The 25,206-nt window shown below is 53.7% G+C and overlaps 2 protein-coding genes across 4 annotated transcripts in view; one reads left to right on the top strand and one right to left on the bottom strand.

Moving 5' to 3' along the window:
• LOC116958111 (uncharacterized) overlaps positions 1-25,206 on the bottom strand; it is a 348,130-nt gene that overhangs the window by 286,110 nt on the left and 36,814 nt on the right. The window lies entirely within an intron of this gene.
• Positions 1-25,206, top strand: part of LOC116937533 (septin-4-like) — a 69,298-nt gene that overhangs the window by 25,808 nt on the left and 18,284 nt on the right. The window contains exons 5-10 of one of the 3 annotated variants that reach the window (XM_076064272.1): positions 2,125-2,259; positions 6,940-7,057; positions 8,722-8,823; positions 14,390-14,486; positions 18,428-18,596; positions 19,284-19,347. In XM_076064272.1, coding sequence (XP_075920387.1) covers positions 2,125-2,259; positions 6,940-7,057; positions 8,722-8,823; positions 14,390-14,486; positions 18,428-18,596; positions 19,284-19,347 — 685 coding nt within the window. The other 2 variants (XM_076064273.1, XM_076064275.1) reach the window with 2 other exon arrangements.

Raw genomic sequence — 25,206 nt, 5'->3', positions numbered from 1 at the left:
GATAGGTGAGCGTTACTCACCACTCACTCACCACTCACTCACCACTCACCACTCACTCACTCACCACTCACTCACCACTCAACACTCACTCACCACTCACCACTCACTCACCACTCACTTACTCACTCACCACTCACTCACCGTGGTGGACACCCCAGGATTCGCTGACGCTCTAAACAACACCGATAGGTGAGCGTTACTCACCACTCACTCACCACTCACTCACCACTCACTCACCACTCACTCACCACTCACTCACCACTCACCACTCACTCACCGTGGTGGACACCCCAGGATTCGCTGACGCTCTAAACAACACCGATAGGTGAGCGTTACTCACCACTCACTCACCACTCACTCACTTACTCAGCACTCACTCACTCTCTCACCACACACTCACTCACCCACTCACTCACCACTCACTCACTCACCACACACTCACAACACACTCACTCACCACACACCACTTACTCACCACTCACTCACTACTCACTCACCACTCACTCACCACTCACTCACCACTCACCACTCACTCACCACTCACTCACCACTCACTCACCCACTTACTCACCACACACCACTCACTCACCACTCACTCACCACACACTCACCACTCACCACTCACTCACTACTCACTCACCACTCACTCACCACTCACTCACCACTCACTCACTCACCACTCACCACTCACTCACCACTCACTCACCACTCACTCAACACTCACCACTCACTCATCACTCACTCACCACACACTTACTCACCCACTTACTCACCACTCACTCACCACACACTCACCACACCACTCACTCACCACTCACTCACCACACACTGACTCACCACTCACTCACCACTCATTCACAACACACTCACTCACTCACCACACACTTACTCACCACTCTCTCACCACTCACTCACCACTCACTCACCACACACTCACCACTCACTCACCACTCACTCACCACACACTCACTCACTCACCACACCCTTACTCACCACTCTCTCAACACTCACTCACCACTCACTCACCACTCACTCACCACTCACTCACCCACTTACTCACTCACCACACACTTACTCACCACACACTCACCGCTCACTCACCATTCACCACACACTGACTCACCACTCACTCACCACTCGCTCACCACTTACTCACCACTCATTCACTCATAAAGTCACTCACTCACTCAGTCACTTACTCACTCAGTCACTCAGTCACTCACCCACTCACTCAGTCACTCACTCAGTCACTCACTCACTTACTCACTCACTCAGTCACTCACCCACTCACTCAGTCACTCAGTCACTCACTCAGTCACTCACTCACTCACTTACTCACTCACTCACTCAGTCACTCACCCACTCACTCAGTCACTCACTCACTCACCCACCCATACAGTCACTCACTCACTCACTCAGTTACTCACTCACTCAGTCACTCACTCAGTCACTCACTCAGTCACTCAGCCACTCACTCAGTCACTCACTCACCACTTACTCACTCAGTCACTCACTCATACACTCACTCACTTACTCACCACTCACTCAGTCACTCAATCACTCACTCAATTACTCACTCACTCACTCAGTCACTCACTCACTCACTTACTCACTCACTCACTCAGTCACTCACTCACTCACTTACTTACTCACTCACTCAGTCACTCACTCAGTCACTCACTCAGTCACTCACTCAGTCACACACTCACCACTTACTCAGTCACTCACTCAGTCACTCACTCAGTCACTCACTCACTCAGTCACACACTCACCACTTACTCACTCAGTCACTCACTCACTCAGTCACTCACTCACTCAGTCACTCAGTCACTCACTCAGTCACTCACTCAGTCACTCACACACTCACTCAGTCACTCACTCACTCACTCAGTCACTCACTCACTCACTCACCACTTACTCACTCAGTCACTCACTCACTCAGTCACTCAGTCACTCACTCAGTCACTCACTCACCACTTACTCACTCAGTCACTCACTCATACACTCACTCACTTACTCACCACTCACTCAGTCACTCAATCACTCACTCAATTACTCACTCACTCATACACTCACTCACTTACTCACCACTCACTCACCACTTCCTCACCACTTCCTCACCAGCTGGAGGCCGGTGTCTGACTACGTGGAGCAGCAGTTTGAGCAATTCTTCAGGGACGAGAGTGGCTTGAACCGTAAACATCTCCTGGATCATCGCGTTCACTGCTGCCTCTACTTCATATCGCCTTACGGACACGGGTACTCACTCACCACTCACTCACCACTCACTCACCACTCACTCACCACTCACTCACCACTCACTCACCACTCACTCACTCACCACTCACCAATCACTCACTCACCAATCACTCATCACTCATTCACTCAGTCACTCACTCACCACTCACTCACCACTCACTCACCAATCACTCACTCACCACTCACTCACCACTCACTCACCACTCACTCACTCACCACTCACTCACCACTCACTCACCACTCACTCACCACTCACTCACTCACCACTCACCAATCACTCACTCACCAATCACTCATCACTCATTCACTCAGTCACTCACTCACCACTCACTCACCACTCACTCACCAATCACTCACTCACCACTCACTCACCACTCACTCACCACTCACTCACTCACTCACCACTCACTCACCACTCACTCACCACTCACTCACCACTCACTCACCAATCACTCACTCACCACTCACTCATCACTCATTCACTCAGTCACTCACTCACCACTAACTCACCACTCACTCACCACTCACTCACCACTCACTCACCACTCACTCACCAATCACTCACCAATCACTCACTCACCACTCACTCATCACTCATTCACTCAGTCACTCACTCACCACTCACTCACCAATCACTCACTCACCACTCACTCACCACTCACTCACCACTCACTCACTCACTCACCACTCACTCACCACTCACTCACCACTCACTCACTCACCACTCACCACTCACTCACCACTCACTCACCACTCACTCACCAATCACTCACTCACCACTCACTCACCACTCACTCACCAATCACTCACCAATCACTCACTCACCAATCACTCACCAATCACTCACTCACCACTCACTCACTCACCACTCACTCACCAATCACTCACCACTCACTCACCACTCACTCACTCACCACTCACTCCCCACTCACCACTCACTCACTCACCACTCACTCACCACTCACTCACCACTCACTCACTCACTCACCACTCACTCACCAATCACTCACCACTCACTCACCAATCACTCACCACTCACTCACCACTCACCACTCACTCACTCACCACTCACTCACTCACTCACCACTCACTCACCACACACTCACCACTCACTCACCACTCACTCACCACACACTCACCACCCACTAAGTCAAACTCCCTCCCTGCGTCTCCCCCCCCCCCCCATGTCTGTGTGTATGTGTGTATGACTGTGTGTGACTGTGTCTGTGTGTGTGTGACTGTGTGCGTGTCTGTGTGTGTGTGTCTGTCTATGTGTGTGTGTATCTGTGTGTGTCTGTGTGTGTGTCACTGGGTGTGTCTCTGTGTGTGTGTCACAAAATAATGATGGGGGCGTGGAAGCGTGGCGGTGAGGTGTGGGAAGCTGTAAGCCCCAGGCTACTTTGGGCTCGCCTTCCCATCAACCGGAGGCGAGGAATGGTGGTCGTGGTTACTTATGCCCCCACCGAAGATGAACATCCGTGGAGGGATGCAGGCAAAGCCGATGAGTCAGATGCCTTCTATGACCTCCTGTCACAGGTGCTGGCTAAAGTGGCCCCTCGGGATAGAGTCATCATGTTGGGTGACTTCAATGCCCGAGTTGGTCATGATACTGGCACCTGGTCTGGAGTGATTGGAGGGCATGGGCCAGATCAGCTCAATAACAACGGTAGGAGGCTGCTAGATTATTGTGCAGCCCATGGGCTTGTAATTACCAACACGCTGTTCCGGCATCGGCGCATCCACACAACATCATGGATGCATGCCGGGTCCAAGCAAGAACATCTACTGGACTACATAGTGATGGACCAGCGAATGCGAGCCCATGTCCTTGACACCAGGACCTACCGTGGAGCTGATCTGCCCTCTGACCATCGACTAGTCATCTGTAAGATGCGCCTGCCATTCTTCCACTCCGGTGGTGGGTGTACACCCAGGACCCCATTCCAACCTAAAGTGGCCTGGTCTCAGTTATCTGATGAAAGTTGCAAGCGAGAATTTCATCATCGCTTGCGGCTGGGATTGGCATCGTCCCCGACTCCTCCTGATGTCGAGGGTAAATGGGCGAGGTTTAGGACTGTGACTCATGCAGCTGCAATGGCTGCTTTGGGTACGCGGTCCAGACCTCCCCAGACACCCTGGCTGACAGAGGAGGTGTTCAGGATGGTTGAGAAAAAGCGACAGGCCCACTGTCATCGGCTACAGAATCCCACGTCAGAGAATGAGGAGGCTTACCACAGCCTTCGCTCGGAGGTTCGGAGAGCCGTGAGGCGCTGCAAGGATGGGTGGTGGTCGCGGGTTGCTGAGGAGATGGAGTCTGCCTCAGTGGCCCGTGATCACAAATCTCTATTTAACTCCATCAAAAAAGTAACCTGCAGCGCCACACCTATTACCATCATTAGGGGAAAAAACGGTGATCCAATTTCCGACCCCCAGGAACAGGTTCGCAGATTTGCTGAGCATTTCTGTGAGGTCCTGGGGGAGGGAAAATCCCTCAGCCAGGAAAACATCGTGGCACAAAGTGAGGATGACCCTGCTGAGGCTGCGGTGCCTCAAATATTGGATGAAGTCACCCCCTGTGAGTGGCTGGCTGAGGTGCCATCTGCTGAGGAAGTATTGAAGGCGATCCGGAGTCTGAGACCAGGAAAGGCAGCGGGCAGAGATGATCTCCCAAGCGAAATGCTGAGGGAGGGTGGCGTTTGTGCACAGACTGCCCTATATGACATCATAACAACAGTCTGGACCACTGGACGGGTTCCGCAGGATTGGAAGGATGCCCTGGTGGTCCCCCTTTTTAAGAAGGGGGACCGCACAGACTGTAACAACTACAGGGGCATCTCACTCCTCAGTCTGCCGGGAAAGGTCCTGGCAAGGATTATTCAGCATCGCCTTGCCAGGCACGCTGAGGAGAGGCTTGCGGAGCCCCAATGCGGTTTCAGGAAAGGGCGGTCCTGCACAGATGCCATATTTTCTGTCCGTCTGCTACAGCAGAGGTGTAGGGAATTCCAACAAGACCTGCATCTCTGCTTTATTGACCTGGTCAAGGCCTATGATACCATCAGTAGGCCTGGGCTCTGGGTCGTTCTTCGTGCTTTTGGAGTACCTGACCCTCTGCTCACGATCATTAAGGACCTTCATGATGGTGAGCGGGCCCGGGTAAAACTACGTGGCTGGGAGTCAGAGCCATTCCCTGTACACCTTGGGGTGCGACAGGGATGTCCTCTGGCTCCCACATTATTTAACATCTATTTTGACCACGTAGTTCGTGAAGCCTTCAATAGCTGTACCGGGGGAATCTCCATATGGTACAGATATAATGGGAGGCTAATCGATGCCCGGGTGCGGTCAAGGGATGGCTCCCTATTGCTCAACCACGTTATGTATGCTGATGATTTGGTAATAGCTGCTCAGTCAGAGGAGGAGTTGGAGACGCTGCTGCTGAGACTGGAGCGTGCCACTAAGAGGTGGGGCCTTACCATCAGCCCCACCAAAACTAAGCACCTGCCTGGGTATTTTGTACCATCGGACACTCCACCCCCACAACTCCCAATCGGTGATGGGGCAGTTGTGGAGAGAGTGGAGAGTTTCCCATACCTGGGCAGTGTGCTTATGACTGGCTCCAGTTTAACAGCAGAGGTCTCACTCCGAATCAGTCGAGCGGCAATATCTTTTCATCGGTTGCGTAACGCTGTGTGGAAGCTACCTGGTCTGTCGCTCCGCACTAAGCTTCAGGTCTTCTCGGCCACGGTCATTCCCTCCCTTCTCTACGCTTGCGAAACGTGGACCCCCCTAGTGGAACATCTTCGCCGGTTAGAAACATTTAGGCTGGCCTGCCTACGATCCATCCTGGGTTTAACCAGACTGGATTGTGTGAGGAGCTCACAAATCCTTGAAAGATCTGGGCAGGGTCCCATCGGTGAGCTCCTTCGGCAGGCAAGGCTGCGATGGCTGGGTCATGTAGCCCGCATGCCCAGCCACCGCATGCCGAAACAGCTTTTGTTTGGCCGGATCGAGGGGGCTAAGCGGGCGCGGCACGGGCTAGAGAAGAGATGGAGTGATGTGGTACAGGAGGACGTGGAGCTGAGTGGACTTGCCGATGACTGGTACCAGCGGTGTCAAGATCGGCCTCTGTGGAGGAGGCTCGTGAAGGACGCTACTGGGCAGTTGGAGGTAGTCGCCCTCCAACAACAACGGAGGGCGGAGGAGCGACGCTCAGAACAACGAGCGGAGCGCCGGGTGGCTAAAGCACAGCAAGTTGGCACAGTAGGGGGCACAGGTGGTGCATCAGCCAGTCATCTCAGTCAGTCGACCCGTGGCACCTGCTGGGTCTGCCCAGTGACCTCCTGCCAGCGGGCGTTCCACACTTCACGTGGCCTCAGGGTGCACATAGCCTGGCACAAGCGTCGTGGTGACGTCACCGCCACTTAGTGGCGAATGGCGGTTGTTGTTGTTGTTGTGTCACTGTGTGTGTCACTGTGTGTGTGTGTGTCACTGTGTGTGTGTCACTGTGTGTGTGTGTCACTGTGTGTGTCACTGTGTGTGTGTGTCACTGTGTGTGTGTGTCACTGTGTGTGTGTGTCACTGTGTGTGTGTCACTGTGTGTGTCACTGTGTGTGTCACTGTGTGTGTGTCACTGTGTGTGTGTGTCACTGTGTGTCACTGTGTGTGTGTGTCTGTGTGCAGACTGCGGCCCATCGACGTGGCGTTCATGCGTGCTCTGCACGACAAGGTGAACATCGTCCCACTCATCGCCAAGGCCGACACCATGACCACTCAGGAGCTCGCCGCCTTCAAGCAGCGAGTACGCTCACACACACACACACACCCAGACACACCCACACACACACACCCAGACACACTCACACACACACACTCACACACTCACCCAGACACACTCACCCACACACACACACGTCCCACTCATCGCCAAGGCCGACACCATGACCACTCAGGAGCTCGCCGCCTTCAAGCAGCGAGTACGCTCACACACACACACACACCCAGACACACCCACACACACACACCCAGACACACTCACACACACACACTCACACACTCACCCAGACACACTCACCCACACACACACACGTCCCACTCATCGCCAAGGCCGACACCATGACCACTCAGGAGCTCGCCGCCTTCAAGCAGCGAGTACGCTCACACACACTCACACACACACACACACCCAGACACACCCAGACACACTCACACACACACTCACACACACACACACTCACACACTCACCCAGACACACACACACACACCCAGACACACACCCAGACACACCCAGACACACTCACCCAGACACACACACACACACCCAGACACACTCACACACACACACCCAGACACACCCAGACACACTCACACACACACTCACACACACACACACTCACACACTCACCCAGACACACTCACACACACTCACACACACACACCCAGACACACCCAGACACACTCACCCAGACACACACACACACACCCAGACACACTCACCCACACACTCACACACACACACTCACACACACCCAGACACACTCACACACACACCCACACTCACACACACTCACACACTCACCCAGACACACTCACACACACTCACACACACACACCCAGACACACTCACACACACACACCCACACACACCCAGACACACTCACACACACACACTCACCCAGACACACCCAGACACACTCACCCAGACACACCCAGACACACCCAGACACACTCACCCAGACACACCCAGACACACCCAGACACACACACCCAGACACACACACGTCCCACTCATCGCCAAGGCCGACACCATGACCACTCAGGAGCTCGCCGCCTTCAAGCAGCGAGTACGCTCACACACACACACACACCCAGACACACTCACACACACACACACACACACTCACACACACACACACACCCAGACACACACACACACACCCAGACACACCCAGACACACTCACACACACACTCACACACACTCACACACACACCCAGACACACTCACACACACTCACACACACACACTCACCCAGACACACACTCACCCAGACACACTCACACACACTCACACACACACACCCAGACACACCCAGACACACCCAGACACACTCACACACACCCACACACACACTCACACACACTCACACACACACCCACACTCACACACACTCACACACACACCCAGACACACTCACACACACACTCACACACACACACTCACACACTCACCCAGACACACTCACACACTCACCCAGACACACTCACACACACACCCACACTCACACACACACCCAGACACACCCAGACACACTCACACACACACCCACACTCACACACACTCACACACTCACCCAGACACACTCACACACACTCACCCACACACACACGCGATGTTGTTGTTGTGATGTTCTTGTGATGTTGTTGTATTGTTGTGTTGTTGTGATGTTGTTGTTGTTGTGATGAGGTGCGTGACGAGGTGGAGGAGTTTGGGATCAAGCTCTACCAGTTCCCGGAGTGCGACTCTGACGAGGAGGATGACGTCAAGCAGCGAGACAAAGAGCTGAAGGTGATGACATCACCAACATCATCTTCATCATCATCACCAACATCAACATCACCATCACCATCACCACCACCATCACCAACATCACCAACATCATCATCACCATCACCACCACCATCACCACCACCATCATCAACATCATCATCACCATCACCAACATCATCATCAACATCATCAACATCACCGCCACCATCACCATCACCACCACCATCACCACCATCATCAACACCACCATCACCATCACCAACATCACCAACATCACCAACATCACCATCATCATCATCACCAACATCAACATCACCATCGCCATCACCACCACCATCACCAACATCACCAACATCACCAACATTACCAGCACCATCACCAACATCATCAACATCACCGCCACCATCACCTTCACCACCACCATCATCAACACCACCATCACCATCACCAACATCACCAACATAATCAACATCATCAACACCACCTTCACCACCAACATCACCAACATCAACACCACCAACATCAACACCACCAACATCATCACCATCAACACCATCTCCCTTGGTCTCTCTATCCCGTATACCTGTGTGTGTGTGTCTGTGTGTGTGTGTGTCTGTGTGTGTCACTGTGTGTGTGTCTGTGTGTGTCACTGTGTGTGTGTGTGTCTGTGTGTCTGTGTGTGTGTCTGTGTGTGTGTCACTGTGTGTGTGTGTCTGTGTGTGTGTCACTGTGTGTGTGTCACTGTGTGTGTGTGTCTGTGTGTGTCACTGTGTGTGTGTGTGTCTGTGTGTGTGTCTGTGTGTGTGTCACTGTGTGTGTGTGTGTCTGTGTGTGTGTCACTGTGTGTGTGTCACTGTGTGTGTGTCACTGTGTATGTCACTGTGTGTGTCACTGTGTGTGTCTGTGTGTGTCACTGTGTGTGTGTGTGTGTCTGTGTGTGTCACTGTGGGGCCTTACCATCAGCCCCACCAAAACTAAGCACCTGCCTGGGTATTTTGTACCCTCGGACACTCCACCCCCACAACTCCCAATCGGTGATGGGGCAGTTGTGGAGAGAGTGGAGAGTTTCCCATACCTGGGCAGTGTGCTTATGACTGGCTCCAGTTTAACAGCAGAGGTCTCACTCCGAATCAGTCGAGCGGCAATATCTTTTAATCGGTTGCATAACGCTGTGTGGAAGCTACCTGGTCTGTCGCTCTGCACTAAGCTTCAGGTCTTCTCGGCCACGGTCATTCCCTCCCTTCTCTATGCTTGCGAAACGTGGACCCCCCTAATGGAACATCTTCGCCGGTTAGAAACATTTAGGCTGGCCTGCCTACGATCCATCCTCGGTTTAACCAGACTGGATTGTGTGAGGAGCTCACAAATCCTTGAAAGATCTGGGCAAGGTCCCATCGGTGAGCTCCTCCGGCGGGCAAGGCTGCGATGGCTGGGTCATGTAGCCTGCATGCCCAGCCACTGCATGCCGAAACAGCTTTTGTTCGGCCGGATTGAGGGGGCTAAGTGGGCGCGGCACGGGCTAGAGAAGAGATGGAGTGATGTGGTACAGGAGGACGTGGAGCTGAGTGGACTTGCCGATGACTGGTACCAGCGGTGTCAAGATCGGCCTCTGTGGAGGAGGCTCGTGAAGGATGCTACTGGGCAGTTGGAGGTAGTCGCCCTCCAACAACAACGGAGGGCGGAGGAGCGACACTCAGAACAACGAGCGGAGCGCCGGGTGGCTAAAGCACAGCAGGTTGGCACAGTAGGGGGCACAGGTGGTGCATCAGCCAGTCATCTCAGTCAGTCGACCCGTGGCACCTGGGTCTGCCCCGTGACCTCCTGCCAGCGGGCGTTCGACACTTCACGTGGCCTCAGGGTGCACATAGCCTGGCACAAGCGTCATGGTGACGTCACCGCCACTTAGTGGCGAATGGCGGTTGTTGTTGTTGTGTCACTGTGTAGGGAATTCCAGCAAGACCTACATCTCTGCTTTATTGACCTGGTCAAGGCCTATGATGCCATCAGTAGGCCTGGGCTCTGAGTTGTTCTTCGTGCTTTTGGAGTACCTGACCCTCTGCTCACGATCATTAAGGACCTTCATGATGATGAGCGGGCCTGGGTAAAACTACGTGGCCGGGAGTCAGAGCCATTCCCGGTACACCTTGGGGTGCGACAGGGATGTCCTCTGGCTCCCACATTATTTAACATCTATTTTGACCACGTAGTTCATGAAGCATTCAATAGCTGTACCGGGGGAATCTCCATATGGTACAGATATAATGGAAGGCTGATCGATGCCCGGGTGCGGTCAAGGGATGGCTCCCTATTGCTCAACTACGTTATGTATGCCGATGATTTGGTAATAGCTGCTCATTCAGAGGAGTAGTTGGAGATGCTGCTGCTGAGACTGGAGTGTGGTACTAAGAGATGGGGCCTTACCATCAGCCCCACCAAAACTAAGCACCTGCCTGGGTATTTTTTACCATCGGACACTCCACCCCCACAACTCCCAATCGGTGATGGGGCAGTTGTGGAGAGAGTGGAGAGTTTCCCATATCTGGGCAGTGTGCTTATGACTGGCTCCAGTTTAACAACAGAGGTCTCACTCTGAATCAGTCAAGCGGCAATATCTTTTCATCGGTTGCGTAACGCTGTGTGGAAGCTACCTGGTCTGTCGCTCCGCACTAAGCTTCAGGTCTTCTCGGCCACGGTCATTCCCTCCCTTCTCTACGCTTGCAAAACGTGGACCCCCCTAATGGAACATCTTCGCCGGTTAGAAACATTTAGGCTGGCCTGCCTACGATCCATCCTGGGTTTAACCAGACTGGATTGTGTGAGGAGCTCACAAATCCTTGAAAGATCTGGGCAAGGTCCCATCGGTGAGCTCCTCCGGCGGGCAAGGCTGCGATGGCTGGGTCATGTCGCCCGCATGCCCAGCCACCGCATGCCGAAACAGCTTTTGTTCGGCCGGATCGAGGGGGCTAAACGAGCGTGGCACGGGCTAGAGAAGAGATGGAGTGATGTGGTACAGGAGGACGTGGAGCTGAGTGGACTTGCCGATGACCGGTACCAGCGGTGTCAAGATCGGCCTCTGTGGAGGAGGCTCGTGAAGGACGCTACTGGGCAGTTGGAGGCAGTCGCCCTCCAACAACAACGGAGGGCGGAGGAGCGACGCTCAAAACAACGAGCGGAGTGCCGGGTGGCTAAAGCACAGCAGGTTGGCACAGTAGGGGGCACAGGTGGTGCATCAGCCAGTCTTCTCAGTCAGTCGACCCGTGGCACCTGCTGAGTCTGTCCTGTGACCTCCTGCCAGCGGGCGTTCGACACTTCACGTGGCCTCAGGGTGCGCATAGCCTGGCACAAGCGTTGTGGTGACATCACCGCCACTTCGTGGCGAATGGCGGTTGTTGTTGTGTGTATGTGTCACTGTGTGTCTGTGTGTCAATGTGTGTGTAACATGTGTAACGTGTGTGTGTGTAACGTGTGTGTAACATGTGTGTGTCACTGTGTGTGTAACATGTGTAACATGTGTATGTAACATGTGTGTGTAACATGTGTAACGTGTGTGTGTAACATGTGTAACGTGTGTGTGTGCGTAACATGTTTGTGTGTAACGTGTGTGTAAGATGTGTGTGTAACATGTGTTAGATGTGTAGTGTTGTAAGGACGAGCAGACTTCTTAGGAGGCACACTCTGTTTATTGTATTATTTCCTTATACAACGCTTAACACACACAGAGGGATATTCGGTCCCCTCACCCGATACCCTAGGGAGGTACAGCCTCCTTGCTTGGCAGGACTCACATGCCTACCGCTAACCTCCTTGATACCTAAGGAGGTACAGCCTCCGGACTTGGCGGGACTTACTCACACGTCTACCGCTAACCTCCTTGATACCTAGGGAGGTACAGCCTCCGGACTTGGCGGGACTTACTCACACGTCTACCGCTAACCTCCTTGATACCTCAGGAGGTACAGCCTCCGGACTTGGCGGGACTCACACGTCTACCGCTAACCTCCTTGATACCTCAGGAGGTACAGCCTCCGGACTTGGCGGGACTCACACGTCTACCGCTAACCTCCTTGATACCTAAGGAGGTACATCCTCCGGACTTGGCAGGACTTACTCACACGTCTACCGCTAACCTCCTTGATACCTAAGGAGGTACAGCCTCTGGACTTGGCGGGACTTACTCACACGTCTACCGCTAACCTCCTTGATACCTAAGGAGGTACAGCCTCCGGACTTGGCGGGACTCACACGTCTACCGCTAACCTCCTTGATACCTAAGGAGGTACAGCCTCCGGACTTGGCGGGACTTACTCACACGTCTACCGCTAACCTCCTTGATACCTAAGGAGGTACATCCTCCGGACTTGGCGGGACTTACTCACACGTCTACCGCTAACCTCCTTGATACCTAAGGAGGTACATCCTCTGGACTTGGCGGGACTTACTCACACGTCTACCGCTAACCTCCTTGATACCTAAGGAGGTACAACCTCCGGACTTGGCGGGACTTACTCACACGTCTACCGCTAACCTCCTTGATACCTAAGGAGGTACATCCTCTGGACTTGGCGGGACTTACTCACACGTCTACCGCTAACCTCCTTGATACCTAAGGAGGTACATCCTCCGGACTTGGCGGGACTCACACGTCTACCGCTAACCTCCTTGATACCTAAGGAGGTACATCCTCTGGACTTGGCGGGACTTACTCACACGTCTACCGCTAACCTCCTTGATACCTAAGAAGGTACATCCTCCGGACTTGGCGGGACTCACACGTCTACCGCTAACCTCCTTGATACCTAAGGAGGTACATCCTCTGGACTTGGCGGGACTTACTCACACGTCTACCGCTAACCTCCTTGATACCTAAGGAGGTACAGCCTCCGGACTTGGCGGGACTCACACGTCTACCGCTATCCTAGTCCTCCGGCTAGGACCTAGGGGAGGCTATGTGACCCACCGCTGGCCCGGTGGGTCCTGACCACTGGGTATGCCGAGCCTTAGCCCTCAGAAGGGCTGGGAGGCTGGTCCAGGGTCCTGGCTAGGCTCCAGCCCAGTCTTCTATCTTCGTACAGGGAGAGAACTCCCCGAGGTCTGTTGGGTCACCGTCTTATACCCCTTCCTGGCCAGGCAGAACCAATCACACATTCCCACGTGGAACCGTCTGATTGGTGCTGACCAACCCCTGGCCACGATCCGTTTCACCTCGAGTGACCCCAACCGTTGTACCCAGGGGTAATGCTGCACTGCCCTGGTGGCAATGCAGGTTGCGCAACAGTGCGTAGTTAACACCTCTACACATCTGTGTGTGTAACATGTGTAACGTGTGTGTGTCTGCGTAACATGTTTGTGTGTAACATGTTTGTGTGTAACATGTGTAACATGTGTAGCGTGTGTGTAACATGTTTGTGTGTAACATGTGTGTGTAACATGTGTGTGTAACATGTGTGTGTAACATGTGTGTGTAACATGTGTTACATGTGTGTGTGTAACATGTGTAACGTGTGTGTGTGCGTAACATGTTTGTGTGTAACATGTTTGTGTGTAACATGTGTAACATGTGTAACATGTGTGTGTGTGTGTGCAGGCCAGCGTGCCGTTTGCTGTGGTGGGGAGTAACACGGTGGTGGACGCTCTGGGGAAGAGAGTGAGAGGGAGACTCTACCCCTGGGGCATCGTGGAGGGTGACTCACCCACACTCACCCACACTCACCCACACACTCACCCACACACTCACACACACTCATCCACACTCACCCACACACTCACCCACACACTGACACACACTCACACACACAACAACAACAACCGCCATTCGCCACAAAGTGGCGGTGAGGTCACCACGACGCTTGTGCCAGGCTATGTGCACCCTGAGGCCACGTGAAGTGTGGGAGGGAATGACCGTGGCCGAGAAGACCTGAAGCTTAGTGCGGAGCGACAGACCAGGTAGCTTCCACACAGCGTTACGCAACCGATAAAAAGATATTGCCGCTCGACTGATTCGGAGTGAGACCTCTGCTGTTAAACTGGAGCCAGTCATAAGCACACTTCCCAGGTATGGGAAACTCTCCACTCTCTCCACAACTGCCCCATCACCGATCGGGAGTTGTGGGGGTGGAGTGTCCGATGGTACAAAATACCCAGGCAGGTGCTTAGTTTTGGTGGGGCTGATGGTAAGGCCCCACCTCTTAGTGGCACGCTCCAGTCTCAGCAGCAGCATCTCCAACTCCTCCTCTTACTGAGCAGCTATTACCAAATCATCAGCATACATAACGTGGTTGAGCAATAGGGAGCCATCCCTTGACCGCACCCGGGCATCGATCAGCCTCCCATTATATCTGTACCATATGGAGATTCCCCCGGTACAGCTATTGAAGACTTCACGAACTACGTGGTCAAAATAGATGTTAAATAATGTGGGAGCCAGAGGACATCCCTGTCGCACCCCAAGGTGTACAGGGAATGGCTCTGACTCCCAGCCACGTAGTTTTACCCGGGCCCGCTCACCATCATGAAGGTCCTTAATGATCGTGAGCAGAGGGTCAGGTACTCCAAAAGCACGAAGAACAACCCAGAGCCCAGGCCTACTGATGGTATTATAGGCCTTGACCAGGTCAATAAAGCAGAGATGTAGGTCTTGTTGGAATTCCCTACACCTCTGCTGTAGCAGACGGACAGAAAATATGGCATCTGTGCAGGACCGCCCTTTCCTGAAACCGCATTGGGGCTCCGCAAGCCTCTCCTCAGCGTGCCTGGCAAGGCGATGTTGAATAATCCTTGCCAGGACCTTTCCCGGCACACTGAGGAGTGAGATGCCCCTGTAGTTGTTAAAGTCTGTGCGGCCTCCCTTCTTAAAGAGGGGGACCACCAGGGCATCCTTCCAATCCTGCGGAACCCGTCCAGTGGTCCAGACTGTTGTTATGATGTCATATAGGGTAGTCTGTGCACAAACGCCGCCCTCCCTCAGCATTTTGCTTTGGAGATCATCTCTGCCCGCTGCCTTTCCTGGTCTCAGACTCCGGATCGCCTTCAGTACTTGCTCAACAGATGGCACCTCAGCCAGCCACTCACAGGGGGTGACTTCTTCCAATATTTGAGGCACCGCAGCCTCAGCAGGGTTCATCCTCACTATGTGCCACGATGTTTTCCTGGCTGAGGGATTTTCTCTCCCCCAGGACCTCACAGAAATGCTCAGCAAATCTGCAAACCTGTCCCTGGGGGTCGGAGATTGGGTCACCGTTATTTCCCCTAATGATGGTAATAGGTGTGGCGCTGCAGATTACTTTTTTGATGGAGTTAAATAGAGATTTGTGATCACGGGCCACTGAGGCAGACTCCATCTCCTCAGCAACCCGCGACCACCACCCATCCTTGCAGCGCCTCACGGCTCTCCGAACCTCTGAGCGAAGGCTGCGGTAAGCCTCCTCATTCTCTGACGTGGGATTCTGTAGCCGATGACAGTGGGCCTATCGCTTTTCTCAACCATCCTGAACACCTCCTCTGTCAGCCAGGGTCTCTGGGGAGGTCTGGACCGCGTACCCAAAGCAGCCATTGCAGCTGCATGAGTCACAGTCCTAAACCTCGCCCATTTACCCTCGACATCAGGAGGAGTCGGGGACGATGCCAATCCCAGCCGCAAGCGATGATGAAATTCTCGCTTGCAACTTTCATCAGATAACTGAGACCAGGCCACTTTAGGTTGCAATGGGGTCCTGGGTGTACACCCACCACCGGAGTGGAAGAATGGCAGGTGCATCTTACAGATGACTAGTCGATGGTCAGAGGGCAGATCAGCTCCACGGTAGGTCCTGGTGTCAAGGACATGGGCTCGCATCCGCTGGTCCGTCACTATGTAGTCCAGCAGATGTTCTTGCTTGGACCCGGCATGCATCGATGATGTTGTGTGGGTGCGCCGATGCCGGAACAGCGTGTTGGTAATTACAAGCCCATGGGCTGGACAAAAATCTAGCAGCCTCCTACCGTTGTTATTGAGTTGATCTGGCCCATGCCCTCCAATCACTCCAGACCAGGTGCCAGTATCATGACCAACTCGGACATTGAAGTCACCCAACATGATGACTCTATCCCGAGGGGCCACTTTAGCCAGCACCTGTGACAGGAGGTCATAGAAGGCATCTGACTCATCGGCTTTGCCTGCATCCCTCCACGGATGTTCATCTTCGGTGGGGGCAAAAGCAACCACGACCACCACTCCTCGCCTCCGGTTGATGGGAAGGCGAGCCCAAAGTAGCCTGGGACTTACAGCTTCCCACACCTCACCGCCACGCTCCCACACCCCTTCATTATTTTGTTCAAAAGAAGAGCCACACCCTGTTGTTTGGCAGTCTGCTGCCCCGCGTAGAGGACTGTCCACCCTTCATGGTGGCAGGAGCCAGAGCCGGTCCACCAGACCTCCTGAATGCCACACAGATCCAGGCGGTACTGGTCCAGCTCCCGACAGAGGAGTGGCAGCCTCTCCTTCGCAGTGAGCGTTCGAACATTCCACGTGGCCACCCGTAGTGGTTTTTCGTTGTTTCTGGAGGAACCCCGAGGGTAGAGATTCAATCTCCTGGCTCCGCCAATTGGGGTTTGGCCAGGAGACGTCATAGACGCCTGGCCCCCCGGGGCCTCCGCCACAAGCTTATTAGTTACATATTTAAGTCGTGGTTTTGTGGTAATTTATTGAAGGTGGAGGGGTTACCAGCCCCTCGCACCCATCCTGAGCCCCCGTTTAGCCCCTGTGGTGGACACATATGCCATGAGGGGAGGAGCCAATCAAAAATTGGACCTCCCCCCACAGCACTGTCCACGACAGAGTTGCCCGTCCGGCACCGCGAGGAGGTAGGGGGTTGTTTTGCCGGACTCACCCACACACTCACCCACACTCACACACACTCACCCACACACTCACCCACACTCACACACACTCACCCACACACTCACCCACACTCACACACACTCACCCACACACTCACCCACACTCACACACACTCACCCACACACTCACCCACACTCACCCACACACTCACCCTCACTCACCCACACACTCACCCACACACTCACCTACACACTCACCCTCACTCACCCTCACTCACTCACCCACACACTCACTCACCCACACCCAACCCTAAACCCCCGTGTCTCCCCTCCCGCGTGTCTCCCCCCCGTGTCTCCCCCCGTGTCTCCCCCCCCCGTGTCTCCGCTTGTCTCTCCCCCCCCGTGTCTCCACGTGTCTCCCCCCGTGTCTCCCCCCCCCGTGTCTCCGCGTGTCTCCCCCCGTGTCTCCCCCCCCCCGTGTCTCCCCGTGTCTCCCCCCCCCGTGTCTCCCCCCCGTGTCTCCCCCCCCCCCCGTGTCTCCCCCCGTGTCTCTCCCCCCCCGTGTCTCCCCCCCGTGTCTCCCCCCTCCCCCCCGTGTCTCCCCCCCCGTGTCTCCCCCCTCCCCCCCGTGTCTCCCCCCCGTGTCTCCCCCCTCCCCCCCCCGTGTCTCCCCCCTCCCCCCGTGTCTCCCCCCCGTGTCTCCCCCCTCCCCCCCGTGTCTCCCCCCTCCCCCCGTGTCTCCCCCCTCCCCCCCGTGTCTCCCCCCCCCCGTGTCTCCCCCCTCCCCCCCGTGTCTCTCCCCGTGCAGTGGAGAACTCGAGTCACTGCGACTTCACCCGCCTGCGCTCCATGCTGGTACAGACCCACATGCAGGACCTCAAGGACGTGACCCAGGACACGCACTACGAGAACTTCCGTGCTCGACACATCCACGGCATGGCTCACCTGGCCCTCCGCTCGCACAACGCCGCTCAGCGGTGAGACCCCACACACGGCCTGGCTCAGCTGGCTCAGCTGGCTCAGCGGTGAGACCCCACACACATCCACGGCCTGGCTCACCTGGCCCTCCTGGCTCAGCTGGCTCAGCTGGCTCAGCGGTGAGACCCCAGACACATCCACGGCATGGCTCACCTGGCCCTCCGCTCACACAACGCCGCTCAGCGGTGAGACCCCACGCACAGCCTGGCTCAGCTGGCTCAGCTGGCTCAGCTGGCTCAGCGGTGAGACCCCAGACACATCCACGGCCTGGCTCAGCTGGCTCAGCTGGCCCACAGCACGTGTGAGCCAGTGAGACGAGACACGGTGGAGACGCTGCCGCTGCTGCTACTCGTTGTGAATGTCACTTGCCCCTCTATTCCTAGTGAGCTACCTGGGGTGACTCTTCCACTACCTGTGTCTGTGTGTGTGTCTGTGTGTGTGTGTCTGTGTGTGTGTCTGTGTGTGTGTGTGTCTGTGTGTGTCTGTGTGTGTGTCTGTGTGTGTGTGTGTCTGTGTGTGTCTGTGTGTGTGTCTGTGTGTGTGTCTGTGTGTGTCTGTGTGTGTGTCTGTGTGTCTGTGTGTGTGTGCGTGTGTGTCTGTGTGTGTGTGTCTCTGTGTGTGTGTCTGTGTGTGTCTGTGTGTGTGTGTCTGTGTGTGTGTGTGTCTGTGTGTGTCTGTGTGTGCAGGGAGGGGGACGCAGCGGCCGTGGCAACCGACACAGAGAAGCTCATCAGGGAGAAGGACGAGGAAGTGAGTCTATGGGTGACAGTGCTGAGTCTATGACAGTGCTGAGTCTATGGGTGACAGTGCTGAGTCTATGAAAGTGCTGAGTCTATGACAGTGCTGAGTCTATGACAGTGCTGAGTCTATGACAGTGCTGAGTCTATGGGTGACAGTGCTGAGTCTATGACAGTGCTGAGTCTATGGGTGACAGTGCTGAGTCTATGACAGTGCTGAGTCTATGGGTGACAGTGCTGAGTCTATGGGTGACAGTGCTGAGTCTATGACAGTGCTGAGTCTATGGGTGACAGTGCTGAGTCTATGAAAGTGCTGAGTCTATGACAGTGCTGAGTCTATGACAGTGCTGAGTCTATGACAGTGCTGAGTCTATGGGTGACAGTGCTGAGTCTATGACAGTGCTGAGTCTATGGGTGACAGTGCTGAGTCTATGACAGTGCTGAGTCTATGGGTGACAGTGCTGAGTCTATGAAAGTGCTGAGTCTATGACAGTGCTGAGTCTATGACAGTGCTGAGTCTATGGGTGACAGTGCTGAGTCTATTAGTGACAGTGCTGAGTCTATGGGTGACAGTGCTGAGTCTATGACAGTGCTGAGTCTATGGGTGACAGTGCTGAGTCTATGGGTGACAGTGCTGAGTCTATGGGTGACAGTGCTGAGTCTATGGGTGACAGTGCTGAGTCTATGGGTGACAGTGCTGAGTCTATGACAGTGCTGAGTCTATGGGTGACAGTGCTGAGTCTATGGGTGACAGTGCTGAGTCTATGGCAGTGCTGAGTCTATGGGTAACAGTGCTGAGTCTATGGGTGACAGTGCTGAGTCTATGGGTGACAGTGCTGAGTCTATGACAGTGCTGAGTCTATGGGTGACAGTGCTGAGTCTATGGGTGACAGTGCTGAGTCTATGGGTGACAGTGCTGAGTATATGGGTGACAGTGCTGAGTCTATGACAGTGCTGAGTCTATGGCAGTGCTGAGTCTATGGGTGACAGTGCTGAGTCTATGACAGTGCTGAGTCTATGGGTGACAGTGCTGAGTCTATGAAAGTGCTGAGTCTATGACAGTGCTGAGTCTATGGGTGACAGTGCTGAGTCTATGGGTGACAGTGCTGAGTCTATGGGTGACAGTGCTGAGTCTATGGGTGACAGTGCTGAGTATATGACAGTGCTGAGTCTATGGGTGACAGTGCTGAGTCTATGGGTGACAGTGCTGAGTCTATGGCAGTGCTGAGTCTATGGGTAACAGTGCTGAGTCTATGGGTGACAGTGCTGAGTCTATGGGTAACAGTGCTGAGTGTATGGGTGACAGTGCTGAGTCTATGACAGTGCTGAGTCTATGGGTGACAGTGCTGAGTCTATGGGTGACAGTGCTGAGTCTATGACAGTGCTGAGTCTATGGGTGACAGTGCTGAGTCTATGGGTGACAGTGCTGAGTCTATGACAGTGCTGAGTCTATGGGTGACAGTGCTGAGTCTATGAAAGTGCTGAGTCTATGACAGTGCTGAGTCTATGGGTGACAGTGCTGAGTCTATGGGTGACAGTGCTGAGTCTATGGGTGACAGTGCTGAGTCTATGGGTGGCAGTGCTGAGTCTATGGGTGACAGTGCTGAGTCTATGGGTGACAGTGCTGAGTCTATGACAGTGCTGAGTCTATGGGTGACAGTGCTGAGTCTATGACAGTGCTGAGTCTATGGGTGACAGTGCTGAGTCTATGGGTGACAGTGCTGAGTCTATGACAGTGCTGAGTCTATGGGTGACAGTGCTGAGTCTATGGGTGACAGTGCTGAGTCTATGACAGTGCTGAGTCTATGGGTGACAGTGCTGAGTCTATGAAAGTGCTGAGTCTATGACAGTGCTGAGTCTATGGGTGACAGTGCTGAGTCTATGGGTGACAGTGCTGAGTCTATGGGTGACAGTGCTGAGTCTATGGGTGGCAGTGCTGAGTCTATGGGTGACAGTGCTGAGTCTATGGGTGACAGTGCTGAGTCTATGACAGTGCTGAGTCTATGGGTGACAGTGCTGAGTCTATGGGTGACAGTGCTGAGTCTATGACAGTGCTGAGTCTATGGGTGACAGTGCTGAGTCTATGGGTGACAGTGCTGAGTCTATGACAGTGCTGAGTCTATGGGTGACAGTGCTGAGTCTATGAAATTGCTGAGTCTATGACAGTGCTGAGTCTATGGGTGACAGTGCTGAGTCTATGGGTGACAGTGCTGAGTCTATGGGTGACAGTGCTGAGTCTATGGGTGGCAGTGCTGAGTCTATGGGTGACAGTGCTGAGTCTATGGGTGACAGTGCTGAGTCTATGACAGTGCTGAGTCTATGGGTGACAGTGCTGAGTCTATGACAGTGCTGAGTCTATGGGTGACAGTGCTGAGTCTATGGGTGACAGTGCTGAGTCTATGACAGTGCTGAGTCTATGACAGTGCTGAGTCTATGGGTGACAGTGCTGAGTCTATGGGTGACAGTGCTGAGTCTATGACAGTGCTGAGTCTATGACAGTGCTGAGTCTATGGGTGACAGTGCTGAGTCTATGGGTGACAGTGCTGAGTCTATGGGTGACAGTGCTGAGTCTATGACAGTGCTGAGTCTATGGCAGTGCTGAGTCTATGACAGTGCTGAGTCTATGGGTGACAGTGCTGAGTCTATGACAGTGCTGAGTCTATGGGTGACAGTGCTGAGTTTATGACAGTGCTGAGTCTATGGGTGACAGTGCTGAGTGTATGGGTGGCAGTGCTGAGTCTATGACAGTGCTGAGTCTATGGGTGATAGTGCTGAGTCTATGGGTGGCAGTGCTGAGTCTATGGGTGACAGTGCTGAGTCTATGGGTGGCAGTGCTGAGTCTATGGGTGACAGTGCTGAGTCTATGGGTGACAGTGCTGAGTCTATGACAGTGCTGAGTCTATGGGTGACAGTGCTGAGTCTATGACAGTGCTGAGTCTATGGGTGACAGTGCTGAGTCTATGGGTGACAGTGCTGAGTCTATGGGTGACAGTGCTGAGTCTATGGGTGACAGTGCTGAGTCTATGACAGTGCTGAGTCTATGGGTGACAGTGCTGAGTCTATGAAAGTGCTGAGTCTATGACAGTGCTGAGTCTATGGGTGACAGTGCTGAGTCTATGGGTGACAGTGCTGAGTCTATGGGTGACAGTGCTGAGTCTATGGGTGACAGTGCTGAGTCTATGACAGTGCTGAGTCTATGGGTGACAGTGCTGAGTCTATGGGTGACAGTGCTGAGTCTATGGCAGTGCTGAGTCTATGGGTAACAGTGCTGAGTCTATGGGTGACAGTGCTGAGTCTATGGGTAACAGTGCTGAGTGTATGGGTGACAGTGCTGAGTCTATGACAGTGCTGAGTCTATGGGTGACAGTGCTGAGTCTATGGGTGACAGTGCTGAGTCTATGACAGTGCTGAGTCTATGGGTGACAGTGCTGAGTCTATGGGTGACAGTGCTGAGTCTATGACAGTGCTGAGTCTATGGGTGACAGTGCTGAGTCTATGAAAGTGCTGAGTCTATGACAGTGCTGAGTCTATGGGTGACAGTGCTGAGTCTATGGGTGACAGTGCTGAGTCTATGGGTGACAGTGCTGAGTCTATGGGTGGCAGTGCTGAGTCTATGGGTGACAGTGCTGAGTCTATGGGTGACAGTGCTGAGTCTATGACAGTGCTGAGTCTATGGGTGACAGTGCTGAGTCTATGACAGTGCTGAGTCTATGGGTGACAGTGCTGAGTCTATGGGTGACAGTGCTGAGTCTATGACAGTGCTGAGTCTATGGGTGACAGTGCTGAGTCTATGGGTGACAGTGCTGAGTCTATGACAGTGCTGAGTCTATGGGTGACAGTGCTGAGTCTATGAAAGTGCTGAGTCTATGACAGTGCTGAGTCTATGGGTGACAGTGCTGAGTCTATGGGTGACAGTGCTGAGTCTATGGGTGACAGTGCTGAGTCTATGGGTGGCAGTGCTGAGTCTATGGGTGACAGTGCTGAGTCTATGGGTGACAGTGCTGAGTCTATGACAGTGCTGAGTCTATGGGTGACAGTGCTGAGTCTATGGGTGACAGTGCTGAGTCTATGACAGTGCTGAGTCTATGGGTGACAGTGCTGAGTCTATGGGTGACAGTGCTGAGTCTATGACAGTGCTGAGTCTATGGGTGACAGTGCTGAGTCTATGAAAGTGCTGAGTCTATGACAGTGCTGAGTCTATAGGTGACAGTGCTGAGTCTATGGGTGACAGTGCTGAGTCTATGGGTGACAGTGCTGAGTCTATGGGTGGCAGTGCTGAGTCTATGGGTGACAGTGCTGAGTCTATGGGTGACAGTGCTGAGTCTATGACAGTGCTGAGTCTATGGGTGACAGTGCTGAGTCTATGACAGTGCTGAGTCTATGGGTGACAGTGCTGAGTCTATGGGTGACAGTGCTGAGTCTATGACAGTGCTGAGTCTATGACAGTGCTGAGTCTATGGGTGACAGTGCTGAGTCTATGGGTGACAGTGCTGAGTCTATGACAGTGCTGAGTCTATGACAGTGCTGAGTCTATGGGTGACAGTGCTGAGTCTATGGGTGACAGTGCTGAGTCTATGGGTGACAGTGCTGAGTCTATGACAGTGCTGAGTCTATGGCAGTGCTGAGTCTATGACAGTGCTGAGTCTATGGGTGACAGTGCTGAGTCTATGACAGTGCTGAGTCTATGGGTGACAGTGCTGAGTTTATGACAGTGCTGAGTCTATGGGTGACAGTGCTGAGTGTATGGGTGGCAGTGCTGAGTCTATGACAGTGCTGAGTCTATGGGTGATAGTGCTGAGTCTATGGGTGGCAGTGCTGAGTCTATGGGTGACAGTGCTGAGTCTATGGGTGGCAGTGCTGAGTCTATGGGTGACAGTGCTGAGTCTATGGGTGACAGTGCTGAGTCTATGACAGTGCTGAGTCTATGGGTGACAGTGCTGAGTCTATGACAGTGCTGAGTCTATGGGTGACAGTGCTGAGTCTATGGGTGACAGTGCTGAGTCTATGGGTGACAGTGCTGAGTCTATGACAGTGCTGAGTCTATGGGTGACAGTGCTGAGTCTATGGGTGACAGTGCTGAGTCTATGGGTGACAGTGCTGAGTCTATGGGTGACAGTGCTGAGTCTATGACAGTGCTGAGTCTATGGGTGACAGTGCTGAGTCTATGGGTGACAGTGCTGAGTCTATGACAGTGCTGAGTCTATGGGTGACAGTGCTGAGTCTATGGGTGACAGTGCTGAGTCTATGGGTGACAGTGCTGAGTCTATGACAGTGCTGAGTCTATGGGTGACAGTGTTGAGTCTATGAAAGTGCTGAGTCTATGACAGTGCTGAGTCTATGGGTGACAGTGCTGAGTCCATGGGTGACAGTGCTGAGTCTATGGGTGACAGTGCTGAGTCTATGAAAGTGCTGAGTCTATGACAGTGCTGAGTCTATGGGTGACAGTGCTGAGTCTATGGGTGACAGTGCTGAGTCTATGGCAGTGCTGAGTCTATGGGTAACAGTGCTGAGTCTATGGGTGACAGTGCTGAGTCTATGGGTAACAGTGCTGAGTGTATGGGTGACAGTGCTGAGTCTATGACAGTGCTGAGTCTATGGGTGACAGTGCTGAGTCTATGGGTGACAGTGCTGAGTCTATGACAGTGCTGAGTCTATGGGTGACAGTGCTGAGTCTATGGGTGACAGTGCTGAGTCTATGACAGTGCTGAGTCTATGGGTGACAGTGCTGAGTCTATGAAAGTGCTGAGTCTATGACAGTGCTGAGTCTATGGGTGACAGTGCTGAGTCTATGGGTGACAGTGCTGAGTCTATGGGTGACAGTGCTGAGTCTATGGGTGGCAGTGCTGAGTCTATGGGTGACAGTGCTGAGTCT

This window comes from Petromyzon marinus, unplaced genomic scaffold (assembly GCF_048934315.1).
Source record: "Petromyzon marinus isolate PM22_M1 ecotype Great Lakes invasive population unplaced genomic scaffold, UKy_Petmar_22M1.pri1.0 PM_Scaffold_37, whole genome shotgun sequence".
In the NCBI taxonomy this organism is placed as follows: domain Eukaryota; kingdom Metazoa; phylum Chordata; class Hyperoartia; order Petromyzontiformes; family Petromyzontidae; genus Petromyzon; species Petromyzon marinus.
The sequence above is the reverse complement of the archived record's forward strand: the minus strand, read 5'-3'. Positions and strand labels throughout refer to the sequence as shown.